The 25,989-nt window shown below is 46.9% G+C and overlaps 1 protein-coding gene across 1 annotated transcript in view; it reads right to left on the bottom strand.

Annotated features, from left to right (window-relative positions):
• The window catches only part of Kl (klotho), a 40,016-nt gene extending 16,863 nt beyond the window's left edge, over positions 1–23,153 (bottom strand). The window contains exon 1 of the mRNA XM_048419268.3: positions 22,329–23,153. Within this exon, the coding sequence (XP_048275225.3) occupies positions 22,329–23,153 (825 nt within the window). The remainder of the gene's footprint in view (positions 1–22,328) is intronic.
• Positions 23,154–25,989: the final 2,836 nt, after the last annotated feature.

Genomic DNA, 25,989 nt, shown 5'->3' with positions numbered 1-25,989 from the left:
GAAGGTCCCATAGGGACCTTAAGAAGACAAACAATTGAGACATTTTAGGGAAACATGGGGCTAGTTTTTGGTTTTGCTTTCTTTCCTCCCCCTCCCCTTTGGCATTCTTTACCTCAACTTTAAGGGCAGCGACACAGTTGAGGACTTTCTCAAGGTCACTGCTGTGTTGCGTGAGTCACACAAGCCAGCTGCCCAGCCTAACGCCCGTGTTTATCGGGCAAATTATCCTCTTATTTGTATCAGCACAGTTCTGTGGATTATAAACTGCAGTTCCTTAACAGAATTTCAATCAGTCTCTTACAAAACACTCATCTAATGATTTCCCCAAAATAAACCTTCTGTATTTTCCCTCCACAGAACCGCCAGCCGTCTCCACACAGAGTCCCTTAAAGTCGCAGAGCCAAACCTCACACTCAGGTAGACAAACAGAATGAAATCACGGCACCTAGAATGACTAGCCTTGCCTTTACTGAGGACGTCTGTATGTGTGTGGTATGTATGTGTGATGTGTGTGTGTGTGGTATGTATGTGTGTATGGTGTGTGTGTGTGGTGTGTATGGTGTGTGTATGTGTGTGGCATGTGTATGTGGTGTATGTGTCTGTGCTTGTGGTGTGCATGTGTAGTGTGTGTGTACCTCTGGTATCATTCCTCAGGGGCTTTCTATCTTGTTTTTTGAGACAGTGTCTGTCATTGGCCTGGAACCTGTGACCCCCAGAGACCAGCCTCTCTCTGTCTCTTCAGTACTGAGGTTACAAGAACATGAACTGTGACTTTTTTGTTTTCACGTAGGTTCTATGGACCAAACTCAAGCAAGCACCTTCCTGACTACAGCATCACCCAGCCCTCTACCTAGGACTCTATTCAGTCACTTCTTTTTGTGGCTATGATAAAGACACCAAGGTCAGAAGCAATTTGTGGAGGAAAGGGTTTATTTGGCTTACACATCCCTATCACCAAGAGAAATCGGGGCAGAAACTAACTGAATTATGCTGACCTACAGATAATCGTGTAGAGTGTTAGCCAATTCATGGCATTATACACATGTATAAAGCTAGCATACATAGAACAGGTGTCTTGGTTTTATTTCTGTTGCTGTCATAGACCAGGACCAGAAACAACTTGTAGAGAAAAGGGTTTCTTTTGGCTTATACCTCAGGTTACACTCCATCCATCGCTAAGAGACCTCAGGACAGTAACTCAAGCAGGAGCTGAAGTAGAGACCACAGAGGAGTGCTGCTTACTGGTTTGCCCCCACCCCTGACTTATTCTGTCTGTCTCGTTATACAAGCCAGCACCACGTACCCAGGGGAACACTGCTGACCATGGGCTGGATCCTCCCACATAAACCCTTAACCAAGAGGATACCAATCTTATGAGGGTATGTTATCAGTTGAAGTCCCCTCTTCTCAGATGACTCTAATGTGTCAAGGTGACCCAAAACAAAACAAAACAAAACAACCTAGCACAGCATTTTCAAGGATTTGTACCAAGGGCATGATTGCTATCTATTGTCTCTCCTAGAGGATCACAGACATTTCTAATGCTTTCCTATTTCTCTGATTTTTCTATTATGTAATGAGTACATATTGCTCATCACATGAGAAACAAATATCTTAGAGTCCTGGATTTCCAAGCTTATAGAATTTCCGCTACAAATTCCCCACTGCTCTGTTTCTCTACACGGATACTCATCTATTCTGATTGTTTGGCTGTTTTTAATTTCTCACTAGCTGGAAGCCTTGGATCGTTCGAATAATTAAATCCTTGCATTCAGCAATTATTGATTTGGTGATCTCTTCCTGCATCTTTCAGTCATCCCTAATGCTCCCAAATGTGAAAACACGACAGCTGCATACATCTTAACCTTCTAATGCCGGAAAAGTATTATAGCTAGAAACACTTATTTTGTTCTCAGAGTTCCTAAATTATTAACGCCGGAAGGTCTAGGGCAGAGGTTCTCAACCGGTGGGGTTGCAACTCCTTTTGGGGGTCTCATATCAGATACCCTGCATATCAGATGTTTACATTATGATTCCCAACAATAGCAAAATTATGGCTATGGAGTAGCAATAATGTTATAGCTGGAGGTCACCACGACATGAGGAACTGTATGAGAAGATCACCATGTTAGGAAGGTTGAGAACCACTGCTCTAGCGATTCCTGTCTGCCAAGTGGTCTCCTTGATGGAATTCTTCTTTTTGACTGGGTTTTATTTCACCAAATCACCTGGACCTCTACAAAAGAAACGTAAGATCATAGCGCTTAACTCAAACAACTGGGTTCTCTTCTCAAGCCAGTGCCACCTTTTAGGAAAGGCGTGTTGGGAGCAAAAAATCTCTATAGCACTGTCTGTTTAATATCACGATCAGAAACCATAGATGGAAGGCGCAGATCTAAGAAGGTGCCCAGTTTGCTGTGAAAATAATGCTACCCACATAGTTAGCATAAATGACTAACAGTTTATGGCTTTTAGAAAGTAAGTTTACAATAGAGACTGTGGGAGCAGGATATGAAAAGGTGCTTGCTTGCTTGCTTATAAATTTAAAAATGTTGATTTTTGTTTGTTTGTTTGTTTTGACATAGGCTCTCACTAAGTAGCCTTGGCTGTCCTGGAACTCACAAAGTAGACCAAGCTGGTCTGAAACTCAGAGATCCACCTGCCTCTACCTCCCGAGCGCTGGTGTGAGCCACCATGCCTGGCATGAAAAGTTCTGACTGTGAAGTGAAGTGGGTTGGACAGAAGTACCAGACGAGCTGAAGATCTGGGATGGTGGTCAAAGTCTCAGTGCTCAAATCATCCGCGGCAGGAAAAAGCGGGAACAGTGGGACGCTGGGATGAATTTTCCCCCAAATCATAGACACTACTACAGTCCTGACCAGGGTGACAGCTGTGGGACTTCTGAGAGGTGGCTCGAAGCACAGGATGGAAACCACGTTATTCCCACACCCACCATCAAGCATCGACTGGGAGGCAGGTAGGCTCCAGCAAGCATCATCTGGCTTCACCGGCCTGGTGCAGGATGTTACTGTCTGGGACCAGTGTGACTTTGCTCCGCACCTAATCCCCCTGTGCTCCAGTCCTGGCATTTCCACAGCAATTACTAAGGAGCAGTGTGTATATGTGTGGGTGTGTCTGTGTGTGCATACATGTATGTAGTATGAAAAGGTGTCTGCTTGCAAGAGAAAAAGAAAAGCAGTGTTTCACGCTACTGAAACAGGGGAGCAACATCCTGAAGTCAGGCCCCTGAAGCTCTTTCTCAGGTCTACATCCTCATAAAGCCCATCTTTTCCTTCAGCGGATCCCAGCCCAGCTTCATCATATGCATGTATTTGCATATATTTACATGTTTCCTTCTCATTTACACATTCAGCCAAAGTGCTCTAGCAATGCACCGTAATGAAAGCCAGGGCAGGGTTTTAAATCAAGCTGTAGCTTCAGAGTTTTGTCACCTGAGATCATCTTGTCTTGGTTTTGCTGAGTGGGGTAAGTAAAAGGTCTTTTTCCATGGCTTCAAAATTCTTCAAAGGAAGCCAGGTATAGTAAAACACGCTGTTAATCCTAGCACTCAGGAGGCAGAGGTCTCTGATTTTGAGGTCAGCCTGGTCTATACAGGGAGTTACAGGACAGACAGACACATATATCATATACATATATATATATATATATACATTTATATACCATGCACACACACATGTATATACATATATATCTTCAAAGAATGGAAAAATATTTCATAGCTCATACCGGACAAACACATCAGTATATCTTAGATTAAGGTTTGTGCCTCAGTATTTATCTGTGCAGAACTTGACAAAATTCACTAAATCATTCTACCTGATACTAAATCACATTGCTACAAAAATTCTTCTAGGACTTGGAGAGGTAGCATTGTGGTTAAGCTACTCTTGTGGAGGTCTTGGGTTCTGTTCCCAGCACCCACAGGGTGGCTCCCAACCATCTGTGACTCCTCTCCTAATGGGCACAGCACCCTTATCTGGTCTCCTCAGGTACTACCTGTATGTGATGCACAGACATAAATACAGACAAAAATTCACATACATAAAAAAATAAATAACCTAAAAGAAATCACCCCCAAATCCCTGATGTTAGATAGTTAATAAAATATCCCAGCTCACAGCCAGAATTGTCCCTGGGCAAGATGGCAACCCCACTGTCGTGACTGGAGACATGGAATAGTGCCAATATTCCAGTTTGTACCTCTATTTTTCTAATGGCAGAGAACCGTGAAGGAACCGGGAGGGAGGCGCACGGTTAGATGAAGAACAGAGACAAGACTGTGAGTTCGGAGATAATGCCACCTCAAGGTCAGCAGAGGCCACCCACAGTCCGTCTGTCAAGCAGGACCTCTCCCGTCAACGTCTGTCACAGTCATCACCCGTGTCGTTTTGGAACACCCCCACCAAACAACTCCTTTTGGCTTTCAGCAACAGACGCAAGTGTTTTTCCCCCCGTAACTGCCACCTCTACGTTCTGCACGCTCTCCTTTCTCACCAGGTTCTTCTGCTTTGAATCAGACCCCGGAGCAGTCCTGCTCTCCCTGAGCCTTGCTGGTGGTCCTCCTGAAGGCTCCCTGACTTTTTAAATTGCTCACTTCCGCTTACAGGCGAGAACACGTCAGCTCAACGGGGAAGAAATGACAAGTGAATGAGTTTCTCCATCAACAGACAGGGTAAAGATTACAGAAAAAGGCAATGTGCTTTATGGATTTGTGGCTAGTAAACAGCAGTCCATCCGCCCTCCCGCCCTCTTTTGTGGTGGGATACTACTCAGGTCACAGGCTGTGGAGTCAGCCCAAGTGGTCTTGATGGCTCTGACCACGGAAGCAGACATGATCAGAAAAGCATAAGCATACAGCACATTTGATGACAGGGGCACCGCTTCTGGGGCCTTCTGTGTTCTGTCAGCGAGGGGAGTGACAGGCATCAACAAACTCGGCCACATTAAAATGCATTAGAATGCAGCAGGTACTGCTGGAGGAGGCGGAGGGAAGGAAGAGGAGAAGGGGGAAGAAAAGGGAGGAAGAGGATGAGGGAGAGGAAGAAGAGAAGAAGGAGTAGAAGAAAGAGGAGAAGGAAGAAGAAAAAGGAAAAGGAGAGGGAGGAAGAGGAGAAGGAAGAAGGAAAGGAAAAGAGGGAGAAAGAAAAGGAAGGGAAGGAGGGGGCAGAGGAAGGAAGAGGAACACAAAGACCTGGTGTGTCAAAGAGGGGAACTAATTTTTTAGAGATGTTTGGCTTTGTTTTGTTTGGGGGGGGACACTGTTTGGTGGTGCTCACCAGAGTCTTTATTCTTCCATTGCTATGATATGGTTTTAACTTCTTTATTTCTATCTCCACAGAGAAGACATCGCATGTACCCCTACTAGCAGCATTTCTCCTGTTCTCCATTTTCTGGAAGGTGATGCCCACCTTCAGGGATTTTCAATTTCCTTACCCATGGCAAATAGAACCCCTGAAGAATCAGAGAACAAGACTGGCCAGGCAGGTCTGCCCTGAGGTCTCAGCCCCAGACACAGACAATCTTGCCCTGTCCAGACCCAGGAAAATTGTTCCTTACAACCTGCCTTTGTGATCAGAAATAATTCCCAAAGATTATCTTTATCATTAAAAGAAAAGGCTGCTGGTGTCTTTGGTCTTTGCCCAGATTAATTTTCAAACGTTTATCCAGGGCTTTTAATAGCACCTGAGTCTCTTGGCTTCACAATGTTGACCTGTCATAACAAAGAAAGAACTGGCTTCTAGTTGGGGGGTTCACAGGAACTCTCAGATTTTCCTGTATTTTCGGGAATCATTGTCATCCAGAGTGGTCGAGAGGTTTGTTTGCTTTCTTTTTTTAAAGTGGGCCCTAATGAGTCTTCTCTTCAGAAGCTGAGCTATCAAGCCCATGAAACTCTTTCTGTCAAGTTTCACCAGCAACACCTGTGAGTTTCATGTTTCCGGGTCTCCCAGAAGCACCTCCTCATTTCCTGCCCGGAAATTATCACTTTCACTTCCTATTAGGTTGAGCTGTTTTAAACGGAAGGTCAGAATGTGTTTGGTGGAGAAGTGAGCACAAAATTAAGCTGATACGCTGACAGGAGAAGATATTCTAGAGAGAAACTCTTGCTCCTCCCTTGACGGCTAGACTTTTAAAACAATGGACCTCAAAGAAATAAATCCTGGCTCCAGGAATTCAACCTTGGAAGAAGGAAAGTGAAGCCCTCCTACCAGCTAGAGGGGGAACTTGGTTCCTGGGAGGGATTTCACAACTTTGACGGCTTCATTAATATATGCATATTTCTGGGGTTTTTTTTCATCTTTTCTATGAATTTATAACACTCCTACAGAAAAGAAAGAGAGAAAGGAAGGTGTCTTCCTGTCTCTGTTAGGGACAAAGTGTAACTAAATCCACTTTCCATTATCACCTGGCTTCATAATTTTCTTGAAGATGCATTGACTTTATGAAACCAAATGCCTATCTGTACCAAGGTCTCTGGTTCTGTGGCTAGAGAAGCAGGGTGAGGCAGGGAGAAGAAAACAAGATCCCCAAACACAAGAGCAGGACCTTTGAAATAGTTAAAAGGCTGAGTGGCGGACCAGAGGCAGAAGGGAGGCCAAATTTATGCAACGTCTGACCCCGTCTCTAGAGCAAGAGACTCAGTAGGACAGCTGCTTCCTCTGTCTTCCCCTGGCACGAAAGGAACATTTTAAACATGAAGAGAAAGAAAAAGAATGCATCATTTGGGTTCCATGGCCTGGTGTGCTCCTATGGACTGGCCTCCTTTTGCATGTGCTTACTGGTTACCAAAGACAGCAAGTCTATAGGAATCTGCATCCATTCTAAATTCATCAACTCCAAGAGTGGCCTCAGAGAACAGGCATTGGGTCATGCAGGAGTCATCAGACACCCTGAAGGATCACAGAACACTGGGCATTCAAAGGATGACAACTTTCTTTTTAAAAGATTTATTTCAGTTATATGTGTATGAGTGTATGCCTACATGTATGTATGTGCACCATGTACATGCAGTGTCCAAGGAGGCCAGAAGGTGGCGTCAGATCCCCCCAAAACTGGTGTGAACTGCTATGTGTGTCCTCTCAGGTCCTCCATAAGAGCAACTGTCTTAACCACTGAGCCATTTCTCCAGCCCTAAACATCTTAATTTTAAAGGGAAGCAAATGTAAATCTCATAGTAACAACCCATGAGCAAACTGTAATTAAAGAGAAAAACCAAAGGAAAGATAATCGGAAGCCAACACAAATTAATAGAATAGTCTAGTAAATTAGCCTCAAATAATTTGATAGTATTGTAGTGTTCAACTAGCAACAACACAATAGCTAAATCTCTAAATACCATAAGTTTATAAATCTTTGTGTGACATGCTTGGGGTTAAAAAGAAGAAAAGTAGGACATACACAACATAGTATAGATTTTGCTTAAAGAGCAGCATTTTGAAGGCATTTAATGATTAAAATTTTGAAGGTTGCTTCTTAATGACAAGGACTGATAGAAATTTGGAACACTGACTAATGGGAGGGCTCTACTTGAGAAGGTGACTCACACTGTCCCCCAGGGTGTACTCATAGCAATGCTTCTCCTTCACTATAATCAGACACAGAAATTCACAAGACATTATTCTGAAAACACGGAACTCTTCCAACGCTTGACTCAAAATGAGTTCTATGGGCTGGACTGCTATAAACGTTACGACTAGCCAAATTAATTTTTAAAGTGATGATTAAAAAATACCCATTTTTCTTTTTATTTTTATGGCAGTGATATATATTTATGCTTTAAAACGTCAAATAGTGGGGCTGAAGCAATGGCTCAGCAGTTAAGAGCCCTGGCTGCTCTTACAGAGAACCCAAGTTCAATTCCCAGCACCCACATGGCTTCTCACAACTGTCTGTAACTCCAGTTCAAGAGAATCCAATGCGCTCTCTGGCCTCTGTAGGTACTGCATGCACGTGATGTATACATAGACATACAATCAAACACATAGATATAAAATAAAGAGTGAAATATAATCCCGAGTAATCTAGATGAAAAATTACAGTCCTCTGTCCTTCTCACTCCATTTCTCCCGAGTTCTCCTCCACAGAGGAAAAAATATCCACTATGCAATCACGACTTTGGAGGTTTTAATTTACTGCTCTCACACTCTCTTATTGTAGACAGCATCCACCAACATCCTGTTTCACGGATGCTAACAGTTTAGCCCTCGTATACTGACAAATTAGCCTTGCAGATTTTTGGTTTCACCAACATCCATGGCAGGCTGATTCCATCATCGCAAGTATTAGTCAGATGAGCCATGTGGCAATGAAGTCCCCTTCCCGATTTTGTTTTCTGTGAAGTTAGCAGTCGCCTAGCTTTTTCATTTGCACGGTTTTCTCTGTGTTCGTGGCTCTCTGATCTTACCATCCCCAGTATCTTTGCAGCACAGACTCCCGTAGGCTCACAGCAACCTGGAGACATATTTCAGAAATCCTCCTCCTTTCTGCTCTGGCTCTTCTATGCCTGCAGCACAGCTCGCCTCCCGGGCCAGCACTTCCCCCATTACCTTCCAGGCTTAACCGTGGTCTCTGCACACCGTGCTTCCTGCCTTCTGTTTTGTGATTTTTCCCTGGATGCTCTTCTCTAGCCCAGTGTTTCTCAACCCTCCTAGTGCTGCGACCCTTTAACACAGTTCCTCATGTTGTGCTGACCCCAACCATGAAATTATTGCATTGCTACTTCATAACGGTAATTTTGCTACTTTTATGAATCATAATGTAAATATCTGATATGTGACCCCTGTGGGGGTTGAGACTGACAGGTTGAGAACCACTGTTCCAGAAATTTCCTGAGAAAGGACTGACTCAAGGGGAAAAAAATTTTTTTTGGTTGATGGTGTGGTGGTTTGTTGTTGTTGGTTATGGGAGAATTTCCATATTTTATACTCATGAGTAAGTGACAGTATAGGTAAGTTCTAGGTTTGAAATAATCACCTACTATCTATCTATCTATCTATCTGTCTGTCTGTCTGTCTGTCTGTCTGTCTGTCTGTCTGTCTGTCTATCTATCTATCTATCTATCTATCTATCTATCTATCTATCTATCTATCTATTGGCTTTTTGAGACAGGAATTTCACTGTGTAGCCCTGGAAGTCCTGGAACTCACTCTGTAGACCAGGCTGTCCTCGAACTCACAGAGCTCCATCTGCCTCTGCTTCTTGAGTGCTGGGATTAAAGGTGTGCACCGCCACTGCCCTGCTGGAAATAATTTTCACTGGGATGGCACTGCTCACTGATCTTTGTGGTGGCCATGACAATATGTCACCTGGTCCTCCTGCCGTAAGGAGCACAGTTGACCAATGGCACCAACCATCACCTTATTGAGGGCACTGCTGCAGCTGTGCCGTGGCCATGCTTCTCATTGGCTATTCCCAAAGGACAGCAGAAAATGTCAGGGGTGATCAGACACTGCAGTAAAACACAGACTCCCACCACGAGCACTGTTGGCTTAGGAAGCGACTCTGGCTCGGCAGATCTTTCTTAGATTCACACACACACATCTGAGACCCTTCCCACCAGTCACCCCCCCCCCATCCCTTCTTGCCCTTTCCGGTTATCACATTGCATCAAGAACTAAAGAGTGGCTCTCGTTCTTTGGCCCCTTCCCCTTTATCATGCATAACTCTTTCCCAGGTAGGTTTTCTGCCCATTTATTCACCCTGCCTTGACATCCGCTTCTCAGAGGACACAAACTAACTCAGGTGGGTTTACAGAGCCAAGTCACTGCCCTGAAGAGAAGAACGCCAGCACAAACAATAAGTCGAGGTAGAGTTCCCTAGCTCAGCCCCCGCTGATGACTATTTCACCTGGGGTAACCTGGGAAAATGACCTGCTGAGAAACACACATTGTAAATGTAGTGACTTGGGCATTCCAACACCAGCAAGGAAAGGAGGATGAGCCGACCACTTCCTTCTGCATGGCATCAAGGTCTGCCAGGGAGAGGACTAAGAGCCTTTACCAAACAGTTGGAGTTTGGTGTGAAAGCCACAGGTTCTCACTGGTTTCATAGAGTCTGCAGGGAGTGAGACCAGAGGAAGGAATAAAGAAGCTGAGAGATGCAAGCATGCAGGAGCTAGCAGCACGTTATACGCAACTCACTGGAAGAGTGTGTCTCACAAGAGACCCAAAGGGACACACACTCTTTGTCAAAGCCATTGGGAATATGGCTTTCAGGACGAAGCACCTCTTAAAGTGCGGGTGCTCCCCTTCCGGCCAGGCTGATGGAGAAGGGTCATAAAACTAGGGTTGGCATCCCCAGGATAGGATGAGACCCTGGAATACAGAGATCCAAGGAACCACTGCTAAATTTCCAGAAGCCAGGTACGGCTTTGAGTGAGTATGTCCCCCACAGGCTAATGGTTAAACACTTGGTCCCCAGCTGGTGGTACTTTTGGGAGAGACTGTGTGACCTCTAGGGGGTAGAGCCTTGCTGGAGAAAGGGTGTCACTAGGGGTGACCTTTGAGAAGGAGATCTTCATTTCACTTCCAGTTTTCTCTCGGCTTCGTGTTTGCAGTAGAAAAGGTGACCTCTCAACTTCCTGCTGCAGGCGCCTGCCGCCAGGCTTCCCTCCCCCATGTGGCTCTCCCCTGGAGCTGTAAATTTCCTCCAGAAACTGTAGGTTGTACCACAGCAACAGTGGCAACTAATACACTGGAGAATTAGAAAGAGGCTCCACAGGGAACCGCATGGCCAAAAGTCCTAATCCCTCTCTCAGTTCCCAGATGGAAGCCAGTTTTCTAGACTGTAACTCACTGAGTAAAAAGGTGGTTGGGTCCCTGGCAGGAAGGGTGTTACCACACTACATCAGCTATGTTCTGCAATGTCCACCCTAAAAGACAGCACATCAATATGGACTCCTCTGTCCTCAGTTCTAGGACAGTCTCTTCAAACGTCACCTCATTGTTTCCTGTTCTTTCTATTACTGTTATAATGTAAAGTATTAATGCCTCCCAGTTAGAGGGTTAAAATAACAAAGGTTTATTTTCTTTGGTTTCTGTGGACTGAGTGTGGCGAGGCCATTCTTTCGATATGCTCTTCTGTTACAAAGTGGATTTCCAGTGGAGCTAGAATGAACCAGATACGCTTTGATGGCCCAGTATTGTAAAGCCTGCTGTAAATCGCGGTTGCTGCCATGGTAATCATTTGTAATCTGATACAAGTTATTTGAAACCCAGTCATGCCCTTTTACCTGTGGCCTAGATTAAAGTTCTCTATCCTATGTAGGTAATGTCTCATTCCACTCACCCAAATTCCCAAGCTCCCCAACACGCTGGCCGTGATAAACCCACAAGCAAACAGTGCTATAGTCATGTTTCTTAACTAGACAATCCACGACTCCCACGGGGAAGCCTCGGGACTGATGCCCAGGGGCCTTGATAAAGAGCTCTGTCACTGGCACTGTGACTCCTATCTCGGCTCCCACCTCCCTCTCCTCTCCCTTTCTGCTCTCTGGTTGGTCCCCCATCACCTCCAGACTAGCATCAGCTTCCTGCTCTTACGTCTCTGGAAGCTATGAGTAATGCACTCATTCTGTTTTCGTATATTTTCTTCTCACCCCTTCATTGTGCATTTACCTGAGGTGAATACTCGAAACCATTATCCCACCCACCACCACAACACACACTTTTCAGGACTTTGCTTAGGAGTTGACCTGGCTTATGGCTACTCTCCCCAAAGAGGGAGCTCAAGACCACACAAAGGATTGGTAGGTAACTACAATGAAGCTGTGTTTTTCCCAACACAACAGAGCAGTTGCAGGTAGGAATTCACAGTGGTTGGGACAACAAGCACAAGAACTGTGCAAGGCCAAGCCAGAAAAAGTCCCAGCATGGAGAAGGGAGGCATGAAGCCCCACCCCTAGTCCAGGAGCTAGCAGCAGCTGATAGCTGATAGCAGAGGGAGAATGGGGTTTCTTTAAGGGGGTGTCCTCTAAGAGGTTGACCACACTCCAGTGGATGCTCACAGAGTATTTGGGCAACACACATTGGACTTGATGAGTTTTTCTATCATTTTTTTAACTATTAAAAAAAGGACACAAAGTTGGTTTGATTTGCAAAGGGGCTCTGGGGAGGGTTTAGGAGAAGCATGAACATGATCAAAATATACTGCATGAAATTCTCGGAGAAGTAACCAGAAATAAAACGAACAAGCCACTGCAATTGACACGACAGCACTTCACAGTCCAGAAGCTGAGCTTAAGGAGAGAAAAGCCCTGGTGGGCGTCCTCTTGCGTACACAGCCATAAGCCTTTGCTCCCATCACATTTACACCATCCCATTAGTCATGGCCAATCCTAAGTCTGAGCCCATGGGCCTCGTATGCTGTGAGATATTTGTGCACTGTGTGATGATGTATTTGCTGTGATTGGTGTGATAAAAAGCTGAACAGCCAATCGCTAGGCAGGAGGGATAGATGGGATTTCCAGGAAAAGAAAGGAAGAAGAGGAGAATTTATGTGCACAGGAGGAAATAGGAATGCAAGATGGAAGAGATGGAATGCCACGCGGTGGAATATATTTAATATAAATGGGTTAATTTAAGTTATAAGAGCTAGTTAGGAACAAACCTAAGCTATAGGCTAAGCTTTCACAGTTAATAATAAGTCTCCATGTCGTTATTCGGGAAGCTGGCTGGTGGGACAGAAAAAGACTCACACTCATGAGAGGAAACTCCTGAGAGCTTCGACACCAACAGGCAGACTCCAGGGTAGGCTGCAGGGACACCATAGGGCATGCCTCACTCTCTCCACACCCACCATCTGAATGGCCCCTCCCTTCTAGCCAGAGACCTGCTGGGGAGAAGCAAACCATTTCAACACGCTGATATTTTCTCAGAAACTGTCCTCATCCTCTTCTCTGTTGTGATAAGACAAGGACCAAAAGCGACTTGGGGAAGGAAAAGGTGTGTTTGGCTGACAGGTTACAGTCTGTCATGGAGGGAAGTCAAGGCAGGAGCTGAAGCAGAGACCACAAAGGAACACTGCTTACTGACTTTACACTCCCACTGCCTTCCATTTCCCTTCCCCTCCCCCATCCCTGGCTTACTCAGATACCTCTCTTCTACAGCCCAGGACCAGCTGCACAGGGATGGTGCTGCCCAGAGTGGGCTGGGCCCTCCTATATCAATTAGCAATCAAGGAGATGCCCCACAGATATGCCACAGGCCAAGCCGATGGATACAATTCTTCAACTGAGACTCTCTCTTCCCAAGTATGCAGGCTTGTGTCAGTTGAACAGAACCAAACAGTGGGGAGTACGGTATTTGGAGGGGACAGATGGAAAGACCTACTCTACTCTTGGATCTGTATGTCAGGAGGGGTTCCTGGGAAAATCAGAGAAGGGCGCAGGGCTATTCATGCACATCTCCACGGCAGAGATGCAGAAAATGCTGTGTGAGAGCCAGCTCTTGCCTCCTCACAGTAGACCACGGGCGACATTCTGATCAAATGTCGCTGTTTCAACAGCCAGCAAAGAATATTCCACCAAATCCATATCGCACTATTCCTTATATTGATCCAGAAATGTTCCTACATTTCTATTATTTCCAATTAAAAAAAAACAAACAACAACAACAAAAAAAACACGTTTCCACCTATGGGAAGCTCTGTCTTGATGGCATTTAGTAAGATGGTGAATCCAAAGATAAATTCCCACAGGAGACGACAGGCACCGCTGGCTTGACAGCAGCACATGGGAGTGAAGATCTTGAGAGGGTTTTAGCTGTCTAGAGACTAATCAGTGAGTGGCAGCTAAACTTACTAGAACAGAAAGCTGTGGGTGCATCTGGACCCCTGCTCAGCTCGGCTCGGCAAATATGGCAAGATACCTTGACGATCCCCAGGCTCCATCCCTCCAGATTCTGGTCCTTTCCCACCCATGGCTTCCAAATATTGAGCCCTGAGTGTACCATCGCCTTTGGCAGTGAGGGGCTGCTTCTCAGGCAGGCCTCCACTGTGTGCTGTCTACTTGGTGTGTCTGGCACACCACGCCCACACAGGACTCGCGAGCTACTACGGTACAAACAGCGTTCTGGGAGCTCAGCGGTGGTCATCTGAGGACACTCTGCCTGGGACTCTTCTCTTCTCGCTGCTACTGAGTAGTTCCCACCCAATAGATACTGCCTGATCCCGGAAGCCCAAAGCAGCCTCCACAGAGAGCCTGGCAGCCCTTGATCTCCCCTGTATAGTTTTCCCTAACCACTCCCCTCCAACCTGTCAAAACTGGCCTATCTCCCTTGGTGTCTCTACTGTCATCCGCACTTATTTCTACCAAGGCCTTGGGGGTTCTAGTGTGACTGCCTGACAGTTATTACATCTCCCTAAACATCTGTAAGTGAGGTAGGACAGGAGTCTTCCCTTGTCCCTCTTGGTCACTTTAAACCCCTGCCGTACTGCACCCAGCCCCTCCCAGAGTGAAAGGCGGAGTGAAAGAAAAAGGAGCCTGTTGTCTGTCCTACGTCAGGGAATACAGGCTTGGGCATGGGATCCTACTCAGCAAGAGGTGCGAAGTCTCCCATTTACCTGCACCTCCCCCAAGATCCCATGTTACATAAAGAAAGACTGGGAATCTTCCACGCATATCAAACAGTAAAAAAGAGTCATGCTGTTGGCCTCAGGATGTGCACACCAGAGCACACACTAAAAGGCAAGCAAGCGTTCTAGGGGTATAGAGAAGAAGCGCACAGCATTGTGGGAGAATTTGGAACAGCCAGGGGAGAAAGGGTTGAAGGGAGAGGGCCTGTGGTTGGGATTCAGAAAGAAGTGGAACCAGGGGTGGAGATAGAGTGTCCCCAAAGGCTCTAGAATGGCCGCTTGCCCACTGAAGCAAGAGGTACCACCCCACAGAAAGAGCCATGGGCCCACAGAAAGAGCTATAAATGTACATGGCGCCAGGAGTCAGTGTTCTCTGAGGGAGCCTGTTCTGATCCCAGACCCTGTCGCCCACATCCAACACCTCCTCTCGTGAAGCACTAGGGGTGGAGCCAGACCATGCAGATCCTCTTTTAGGGCTACTTTCCTGGCGCTGCGCCTCCATGTCTTGCAAATGGGTCAATCAATCGAGAGGCCCATCCAGCGTTTACATGTGTGCTCTTGAATTCAGTCCCACCCCTTCCTGGTACTACTGGAAGTTCTGGGGAAAAGTTTCCAAGGTGTGTGTGTTTGGGTGGGGGTGTCCCAGCATCTTGAAGCAGACTTTTTAGCACACAGGGGAAACACTTAGGAAGCACACACTGGCCTTTTCAAATACTTAGAAAGCTATTCCTCTGTCCATTTTCCGTTGCTATAAAATATCATGGTCTAGGTCATTCTTTTAAAAAAAAAAAGTGACTTCTCACGGTTCAGAAGACTAAGAAGGCCATAATCAAGGAGCTGCATACAGCCTTCCCAGTGTATCATGGGAAAGAGGGTGCCATGTGGCAGAGACCGTACCAGGAAAGACAGACACCAAGTGGAGGTCAACCGCTCTTTCTCAACAGATCCAATCTCCGGGTGCCTCACCCACTCCCCCGGCAACAGCCCTCCACCAGGATCCACCTACTACAGCAGCAATCAATCTCAACCCGAGTTTTGGAGGGCGACAAGCATTCCCCCAACAGCAGCTGCCCTAGGCAGACATGATTTATTTTATTCTTGAGGTTTAGAAAGGTAAACAGAGAACCAGGGACTGAGCTCTGTGACAGCAGGTGTCAATTCAAAATAAAAGATGAAAGAAACGCAGAGACAACTTAAGAGGTCCTGTAGAAGTTAAAGGGAGGAAAGCTGATATGGATTTCCCTTCCCCATTCTACCATTCTGCTTAGAAACCAAAAAGGCACTTATTGACATGGAGATAAATTTGATAGGATCGCTACATTTAAAGTCTATGTCCCTTACCGCTTTCAGCTTGAAAAGTATGTATTAGGCCACAGAGGTGCTCACTCATGGATGCTATTCTGACAGCCACATGTCAAACAATCTATTCAGAGTCTGGCCACACACTTCACTAACTACTTCTATTATTTTCTGTAGTACTTACGGCACATTGTGTCCGCCAAACTAGGACCAACAAGACACCTGCTAATACATTTTATATGAAAATAGAGTATTTCAAAGATCCAGAGAAGTCTTTGGTAAAATTCTACCAAGATAACCTCTAAAATGAATTCATTCTGTTAAGTGGTTTGCATTCCAAGAAGCTAAGTGAGGGGCTGGAGCGATGGCTCAAGAGAGAACTTGCTGCTCTTGCAGAGGACCCAGGCTTGATTCCTAGCACCCGCGTGGTAACTCACATCCATCCATGACTCCAGTTCCAGGTGATCTGACACCCTCTTCTGACCTTTGAGGGCAGGAGGCATGCACGTGGTCACAAACATACAACTCAGGCAAAACACTCATACACATAAAGTAAATCTCAAAAAAATGGAAATATTACATACAGATTGTCACTTCAAGGAATCACAAGTGTGAGCAGTCTATCTGTCTCTTCTGACTCACAAATTGTGTCGACAGCGTTAGGTCTTTAGAAGGTGACTAAGACTGCATCCCAAGATGCAGCAACAACTAACGTCGTGCCAAAAGCCCTCAACACAGCACAGGAACACGTAAAATCTCATGCGTTGTAACTCCTGGGGCATTTCTGCAGAGGATGCAGATCTCAGAGCATGCAATAATTATGGGCACCGTTGCTCCTGCTCTCTGCCTCGCCTCCTCCCAGCAGGCATGCCTTCTATTCCCACCCTTCACCTAAATGCTTCGAAAATAGTACTCAGGGAAATAGAGCACCTTTCCCACAAGTTAATTAAGAAAAGCGTGGCAGAGAACAATGGTATTTTTAGAGACGATGAATTGACTTAGGTCTTGAGGGTACAGAAGCCATGGCTGACTACAGTTCGGCTAACTGTGGTTCTGCAGAGGTGGCTGAAGGCTCACTGTGCCCCCCAAAATGGACACTGACATTATTTAAGCTCTTAACAGTTTACATTTCCTCTTTCTCTTTATCTCAAAACAACCAAGATTTTTAATGATTTGCTTTCACTACGTTTTACTTATGTATATGTGGGAGTGGGGGATTATCGCCTGCGCCTGAGGAGGCTGGAGGCATTGGATCCCTCTGGAGCTGGAGTGGCAAGGGATGGTGAGTCACCCAGTGTGGGTGCTGGGAACCAAACTGATTGAGGTTCAGAAAGAGCAATGTGTGCTCTCAACCACCAAGCCATCTCTACAACCCCACAATTGACATTTTAAGAACAGTGGTATGATTCAAAAATGATTTCACTAGTTCTTTATCTTGGACTTGACTTTAGCCTCCAGAGAACATTGTGTTCAATCAGGTATGCAGAGAGACTCAAGTCAAGGGCCTTGAGAGGCAGCTTAACTGTTTCTGATTAAATGCACACGGAATTCAGCCATGTTCTGTAAAATACATTAACCTTCAACCCAGCTGATACTTCCAAAGGCATTTTAATAAGAGGGAAATTCCTGAAGTGCAGCTTAAAAGTACACATTGTGTGTCATTTGAATGCATGTATGTTGTGTGTCATCTGAATGAATGCATGCTGTGTGTCATTTGAATGTATGCATGTTGCTTATCATTTGAATGCATGCATGTTGTGTGTCATTTGAATGCATGCACATTAATTACTAGGGGGATGAAAATTTAACTGGATGACAAAGTTTTCTCCAATATTCACTCAGGTTAACACAGACTTCATCACTCACCCCATTCTGGAAGCATCTTCACGATGCAGTAGAGAGAATTCTGACAACTTCTAAATGAAAGTGGTTACAGCGGAGCCACAAGGCAATAACCTCAACAGTTCACTCCTGAGTGCCAGATTTTACCTGCCAAATGGGTGGTTCCCCCATCCCACCAGAAGATGGCTACGCAGATAGACACACAGACATAGGAGCAGCTCCCCAAGAATAAAGTAATAAAAGCAGAGCTAAGCCACTGGGTAGGTGGGGTGCAACTCGGTACCCACCAAGAGGAAATTAGGTTGGTTTTTGGTTTGGGGGTTTGTTTGTTTGTTTTTAGATTTATTTTTCATTTATTTGTGTGTGATCTTACTGAGTTTATATGAATGATCAGCATATAGGAGCTCACAGAGGCCATAAGAGGGCTTTGGATCAACTAGAACTGGAGTTACAGGCCATTATGAGCTTTCCTGTGGGTGCTGGGAACTGAACCCTGGTCCTCTGCAAGGGCAGTAAGCACTCTTACCTACAGAGCCATCTCTCCAGCCCTAGGTCAACACTTAAGAAAGAAGCAGATTAAGGGAACAAGGTTTCCTTGCTTAAGAAATTGACCAGCTAGTGGGGTGGGGTGGAGAATTAAGCTGTGCTAAGAGGCACCAGAGAATCATGGAATTCCACAGAAGGAAGAAATAACGTTCAAGTGTGAGGCCAAAGGAGCATGTAAAGTGGTTCTTAAGGAGTAGGCAGGATTGTAGCAAGGAGGGATTTGTACTCTTCACACACAATGGTGCTCCTTCAGAATACACCCATCAGGGCCACATGGCAGGGAGCAAGGGATTAAACCAGGGCATTACTGAGGCAAAATCCAAGGGCAGCCTGAGCCCCAGTCATATCATAGATACAGCTCAGTGGTACAGTGCTTGTCTAGCAAGTTCAAGGCTCTGGATCCACTCCCCAATGAGACATAAAAAGAGCAGCAAGGAAGGGACAGAAAGAGGGAAGGAAGGAGAAGGGAAGAATCGGCACCTGACCAACTGGAAGAGCAGAGTATCACAACAGAGATGGTGTGGTAGTTTGAATGTAACTGGTCCCCATAATCTCATAGGGAGTGGCACTATGAGGAGGTGTGGCTTTGTTGGAATGGGTGTGGCCTTGTTGGAGGAAGTGTGTCACAGTGCGGGTGGGCTTTAAGGTTTCCTATGCTTGGAATACTACTCACTGTCTCAGTCGACTTCCTGTTGGCAGAAGATGTAGGACTCTCAGCTCCTTCTCCAGCATCATGTCTGCCTGCACACCGCTATCCTCCCTACCACGATGATAATGGACTGAAGCTCTGAACTGTAGGTGAGCCATCCCAATGAAATGTGTTCTTTTTATAAGAGTTGCTATGGTTTCTTCACAGCATAGAAACCATAACTAAGACAGATGGGAAAAAAGGAGTTTGATCTTGGGCATGTTGCTTGTGACCTGCCTTGCCTTGCCTACTAGCTAAATGGACAAGACCATCAGGGCCAGATGCTCAGGGAAGTCCCAGCTGGAGACTGAATCTGGAGGCTCAGGATTGCAGGGGTTGGGGGTCCCAAGACTCACATGGAGGGCTTCCCACAGGACAGAGCTCTGGACCCTCTATGCTTCCCAGGCACATGAAGAAGGCATTCTAAAGACAAAAGGAATGCCCAGGGTACCAAAAGACACGGGGGAGAATGGGTGTGGATAGCTGATTCTTTTGGCACAAGCTAGAGTCATCTAAGAGGAGGATACCCCAACTGAGAAAATGCCTCTGTAAGGTCAAGTTGTACGCAAGCCTATGGGGCATTTCTTATTTGGTGATGGGAACAGGAGGGCTCGGCCCACTGTAGGTAGTGCCATTTCTGGGCAGGTGGTCCTGGGTGCTATCAGAAAGTAGGCTAGGCAGCCATGAGAAAAAAGCCAGTAAGGAGCACCCCTCCATGACCTCTGCATCAGCTTCTGCCTCTAGGTTCCTGCCCTGATTTCCCTGAATGACGGACTACAAGCTACACGCTGAAAAAAACAAAACCCTTTCCACTCCAAGTTGCTATGGGTCGGGGTTTCGTTCGTCACAGCAACAGAACACTGTCACAGCCATGAGACGGTGAGGATCTGGAAACCGAGCTTAGGAGTTGATTCCAGAAAGCAAGAGCAATGGTTGAGAAACAGGATGTAGTAGCCCAGTCAAGAGGTGAGCTTTGATAGCAACACACCCGAGAGATCCCCTCTAAATGAGGAGAGGTGGAGCTAAACGTACCTTCAACCTGGTTCTGGACCTCCCAGAAATTCATCGGCATAACCAAATCTCAGAGGCACCCTCGGGTTAGATTCCCCAGGAACAGAATTTGGCGGTGGCCGGGGGGTATCAAGAAATGTACTTCACGAGAATCATAAAAACTGAGATGTCTGACTGCCAGCCAGAGGGAAAAGGCATATTCTGTTGTAGAATTCTGATGAGCGAAGTAGCCGGCTCCACGTTCTGCAAGGAGCGCCTTCCTTCATCCCATCCCACACAATGGCCAAAGTCCAAGTTCACACCAGGAAGCTGCCAAAGAATTTATAGAGACCCCCACTGTGAGCAGGGCCTCCAAACTTGCAGGAAATTTGCCCAGACCCAGGCTCTCCAAGTCATCAGCAAGTGGTTCTGGATTCCCTTTAAGGTGGAGATTCCATCCACCGACCTAGACTTCAAAGCCCACCTGTAGACTAGCCTAAGCACAGGGGAGAGTTGTTGGCTCACAGGATCCTTCCCCAGCATTCCACATTAAAAAGCAAATTAATACTCCAAGGGCTGGGGCCTCTAACTCTTCCCCAAAGCATCAGTGTCTAAACCAAAAGTTCTCATTACCAAAATCTGCACATTTAGACTTTTTCAGATAAAGTGAAACTCTCCCTCTCCCCATCACACAAACACCGAGAAACGGCACCCAAAACTCAATAAAATAATCTTACACAATGGCATTCATTCAGGACCCCTCACTTCTAAATAAGGTAGCAGGATGACTAAATTCTAAACCCAAAGGCATTTTTAAAAAGAAAATTAATATTTTACAGCCACTGGGGTTTCATGTGTGGCATCAGCAAAAATGAGCCGTGTGCTGGCCGGTTACTAATTTCTCACAGCTACAAAGTCCACCATGTTTTTGCAAAGGAGAGTTAGTGTTTGACAGCATTTTTGTGTAATTCCTCAAGAATACAACTGCAAAGTTAAACCCGGGACTGACAGGGAGCAGGAGAGAGTGTCTGAGCCATCCTTCATGTTGTAAATGGCCATTATCCACCAGAATAACAGTTGCCCACTTCTGTAGACAGGTAGTTTATTGGCTGTAAAAAAAAAAAAAAAAAAAAAAAACCTAGAATTTGCATGATTTAAATTTTAAAGAGTGGGCCCTAATCTGTTTATGGTTGGAACTGACAATTTGTTTTTGTCTTCAAAAAGTGGTACAGCGCCCCCCACCCCCCATCCCCATAGTTTTTCTAGACGAGTCTGTTCACTGAGCTGATTTGATTCAGGGCTTGTTGGTTCTCTTTTAAAAGATGGGCAGATTGGCAACACTTAGGAGTCACGATTCTACCAGTGTGAAAAGATACACACCTACATAACACCAAGACCACATGACACCAAGACCACATGCAAACCCAGAGTTTGTGAAGCTGGCATAAATTCCCTTTAGCCCAGATCACATTACCAGCGGCTGATGGCAGGGAGTCGACGCAACAGGCGAGAGCCGCTCTGCCTCGACTATCTAAGGCCTCAACTAAAAGTGTTTAGAACAGGCCGGACACAGTAGCTTAACAAGTTAAAGTGCCTGTCTGGTTAGAAAGTGTTTAGAGCTAGCCTTTATCGTCAAGGTATTCAGAACCACTAGCGAAACCTGGTAACTCCTCAGTCCGTGAGGAATCCCTTCAACTAGAGACAGCGCTGTGACACACAGATGTCGGTGAAGCCACATGCTGGAGTCTTTTTTTACCCCCTACAGTGTGTAAAGGGGGTCTTCAGTTCGATGGTAACTACTGATGGTGGAGGCAACTCAGTTCCCTATCCTATCCTGCCTCAGACGGGACCTCTAAACACAGCTTAATCTGCAAACAGTTTAGGGATGAGGTTCTGACACCTTTGCACTATATGCAAAATAACCTTGCACCTCTAGCAAGACAGGTTTTACTGGATTAACACGGAGTTCTTGCAGGTTGCAATGCCAGTCTACAACTTGTAGACAAACCTGTTACTTTCGCCCACCCTCTTCATCCTGTCCCCGCAGCTACTTCTAATAAATCTTCCCCGCCCTTACCTCTAGGAACTTCGCTGAACACCCAAGGAAAGGCGCTTGCTCCTTTCCTCACTAGACAGAGTCGGGTGTCCTTTTCTAAGGGCCCCACCGCGCGTGTGCGTACCGCGGGATTTCCCTCCAGTTTCTAACTCCACTTCTAAAGGGGAGCCCCGAGCTGCTGAGGGGTGTTCCCCTGCGAGGTGCAAGTCCTTTGTGACCCCGTAATGAGGTTCAAGTGTGGCTTCCTGAGAGTGGCCCTGGCACTTCTGAGGCCCTCTGTCTCCCAAGGTCGCCCCCTGCCTGGTCCCTCGCACTCACCAGAAGTAGGTTGTGCGCAACCAGGTACCCGAGCCTGGAGCTGCCCCGCACACCCGGGGCCAGGCGCCCGGTGGCGTACCCGTGCCAGGCCACCACGTACGGGTTATCAATGGTGATCCAGTACTTGACCTGGCCACCGAAGTGGCGAAAGCAGAGCTCGGCATAATCCCTGAAGTGGTCAACCAGGGCTCTATTGGCCCAGCCGCCATAGGCGTCCTGCAGGCTCTGCGGCAGATCCCAGTGGTACAGGGTGACCACCGGCTGCACGCCCAGCTCCCGCAGCCGCTCCAGTAGCCGCCGATAGTAGCGTAGCCCCTCGCGGTTGGGGGCACCCGCGGTGCCATTGGGGAGCACCCGCGCCCACGAGATGGAGAAGCGGTAGTGGGTGACCCCCAGCTCTCGCAGCCCCTCCGTGTCACGGTAGACGTTGTTGTAACTGTCACTGGCCACATCTCCAGTCGAGGGCAGAGGAGGCGACGAGGCAACCGACGGCGCCACAGCGATCGGGGAGTCGCCCGGGGTGACCTGGGGGTGATGGGTGAACGTGTCCCAAATGGACGCGCCTTTACCGTGCTGTCGCCAGCCGCCCTCGGTCTGGTAGGCGGCGCTGCCCACCGCCCAGAGGAAGCCGTCGGGGAAGGTGTCGTGGAGGAGGCCGGCGGCCTCAGGGGCGGGAGGGCGCGCAAAGCGAGCCCAGGTCTGGGCGCCCTGACCCGGCTCAGCGCTCAGGCAACGGGCGCGCAGGGCGAGCAGCAGCAAAAGCAGCGACAGCAGACGGAGCAGCAGCAGCCGCGGCAGGCGGCGAGGAGGGGCGCCGGCTGGCATGCTGAGGGAGCCGGGAGGGCACCGCGCCGCGCCCCTTTATGCCCGCGCCCCGCTGCCCGCCCCCCGCGGTGCCCACCCCCGCTCCCCCCCCCGCCCGGCGGACAATGATTACCCAGAGCAGGCGCCGCCCCCCAGGCCTGGTACGGGCGGTGGGGGGGGGGCAGGGGCTCAGACAGCCAGGGTGCCAGAGGGAGCACCGCTGGTGTCCTCGGGGACGTCGGAGAATAGGCACCTGCTGCACCCATCTCCGGAAGCAGCGCATCGCGCATCCCATATCCCACATCCTGCATCCTCCAATCCCATATCCTCCAACCTGGGATGCTCCCACGTCGCCCACTCCCCCATGCCCACTCCCTTTGCCTTCTTGGGACTGGTGTTCATGGGGGACAGAGGCGACTGCCCAACTTTCCACTGCGTTTAGAATCACAGGGGAAACACCTGCTTTCCCATCTCTCCCATTCTGAGTTTTCTACCCAGGGGAAGCTTCCAGATGACATCCCTAGAGAGCATCTTCAGTGTCTGAAGGTAGTGGGAAGACCGGTGCGGAATTCACATTAGAACTTTGCTGAGTCTGAGAGAGTTCTGGCAGGTCTCTTCTGATGAGGGAGTCCCCCATCCCATCCGAGAAGGCAAGAGTTGGCCCTGCCTCGGACTCTAAGATTTATGGGTTGCATGGGACTTCTGTTTCTCCTCCCCTCTCCTTTCCTTCCCCCTCCTTTCTCCTCCCCTCTCCTTGTTATCTTTTAACCCTTTAAATCATCTGTGTTTCTTAAGTAGATCCCACTGAATTCTCTGGTGAATTTGTAGCAAGTGGGTTGTTTTCTGAAAGAAAGAAAACTCGAAACCATTCAGATTTCAACTGCCATGACACTGAATCGCATTTATTATCCGTTGGCATCTTTCTTATGACTATTCACGTTTTTAGCTTCCAGTCCTGACTTAGCAAGTGGGGTCCCTGTGCAGGAATGCTGGGTGGGAGACCTCTAGCCCCCCTACACGCGCACTGTGGAGGTAAAGTTAGCCAAGCATCCCCATGCCTAGAATTAAATGGAGACAGCACATTGTTCCCAGTTCTCTCAAAGCCCTTTTCTCAGAAGTTCCAAGCCATAGTCTCTATTATGCCTCTCTGTATGTATGTATACATACATCATATACATATACATACATGTGATTTGTGAACATGTGTTTGTGAAAGAGCATCATAAAACTCAAAGAAAAAATGGGTGTGAAGGTGGGTTCATAATGGGAAGCCCAGAAAAACGAAGGATCCCACCCTCGGCTTCAGTAAGTTACAACTCAGCCTCAGCCACCCGCCCACAGAGCGATGAGTAACATCCTGGCAGAGCACAGGCACCTGAAGAGGGAGAGCAATGGTCTCAGGAATCCATACAAACCGAAAGTCAGAGGAGGCTGCAGGTGTTACAGCTGAGATGCTACTGTAAATGCATTCCCGTATTCGATGGAATATCCTCAACCCCAGCTAGCGCCCGTGCTTAGTGAGATGAAGTCACCCAACAGGAACAAAGACGCTGCTATTCTGTTCAGTGTGGCATTTTAATATCTCAATAAATGTGACATTAACAAACAATGACACCTGAGCAATTAAAAAAAAACTTACTGCCTTCCCACTCACCCCCTCCCACCCAGAGATGAAGCAGCGCACGTCTGCCTGCAGCATCTAGACCCAAGGCTTCATACGTTTTGAGGAAAACAGTTGGGGCTGAAGTTTAGTCTGCTTGCTCAGAGCAGACTCCATCTATTGTTTTTGTTTGGTTTTAAAAAAAAAGAATAAGAAAGCTTTTACCAACAATACAAGAAAAGGAAAATTCTCTCACAGCGGTATTAAAAGCTTCCCATTTGAAACTCATCTGCAAGGGAGACATGTGGTCTATGAATATACTAGATGAACCCCGAGGCTACCAAACTTGATAGCAGGGCTCCCGGATCACAGTTAATTCAACCAAACAAAAGCCATTCTGTGGTAATTAAACTTGATTTCCAGAATTTCTTTTAAACATTTTTTTCAGATTTATTTTTACTTCATAAATGTGTTTGCCTGCATGTATGTATGTATGTATGTATACCACATGTGTTCGCTACTCACAGAGACCAGAAGATGGCACCACACCCCCTGGAGCCACAGTTCCAGCTGGGTGTTAGCCATGGGAATGCTGGGAACTGAACCTGAGTCCTCTGTAAGAGCAACAAGCACCCACAACTGCTGAGTCATCTCTCCAACCCTTGATTTCCAGAATTTCCTGCTTATTGAGGTTATTCTTGTGCCTATTAAGTTCTGAACTCCCATAGTATGAGTAAAGACTCCTGTGTTTCTTCTCATGTTTGGGGAGATTGGTGGGTGAAGGAAAACATGAAGCAAATCAATCAATCAATCAATCAATCAATCAGAGAAGCACAGAAATCCAGGATAAGGTGGGGTTTTGTTTGTTTGTTTGTTTGTTTTTCTGCTTAGGAGACAAGAATGACAAAATGGAGATACAATCGTATTTTATTTTATTTTTGTAACATGGAGACTTCAAATATCTTGCATTCTGAAATACTGCGAGAGACTATTATTCTTCTTTGAATATAAAGAAAATGTTACAACCACAGCAAAGGAAAAGACGCAGTAAATTTTGCTCATTGATTTCGGTCATGGTGATGAGATTATTTTCAGCAGGCACGCTGAGGTCAGTAGGGATGGAGAGATGTCTCCGTGGTTAAATGACTTGCTCCATAAGTGTAAGGACCCGAGTTTGAATCCCCCAAAGCCCCACATAAATGCCACACGGGCATCATGGCCTGCCTGTAATTACAGCCCAGAGCAGGCTGGATAGGA

Source organism: Myodes glareolus, chromosome 2 (assembly GCF_982192425.1).
Source record: "Myodes glareolus chromosome 2, mMyoGla1.1, whole genome shotgun sequence".
Lineage (NCBI taxonomy): Eukaryota > Metazoa > Chordata > Mammalia > Rodentia > Cricetidae > Myodes > Myodes glareolus.
Note: the sequence above shows the minus strand (reverse complement) of the source record. Positions and strands in the feature narration are given on the sequence as shown.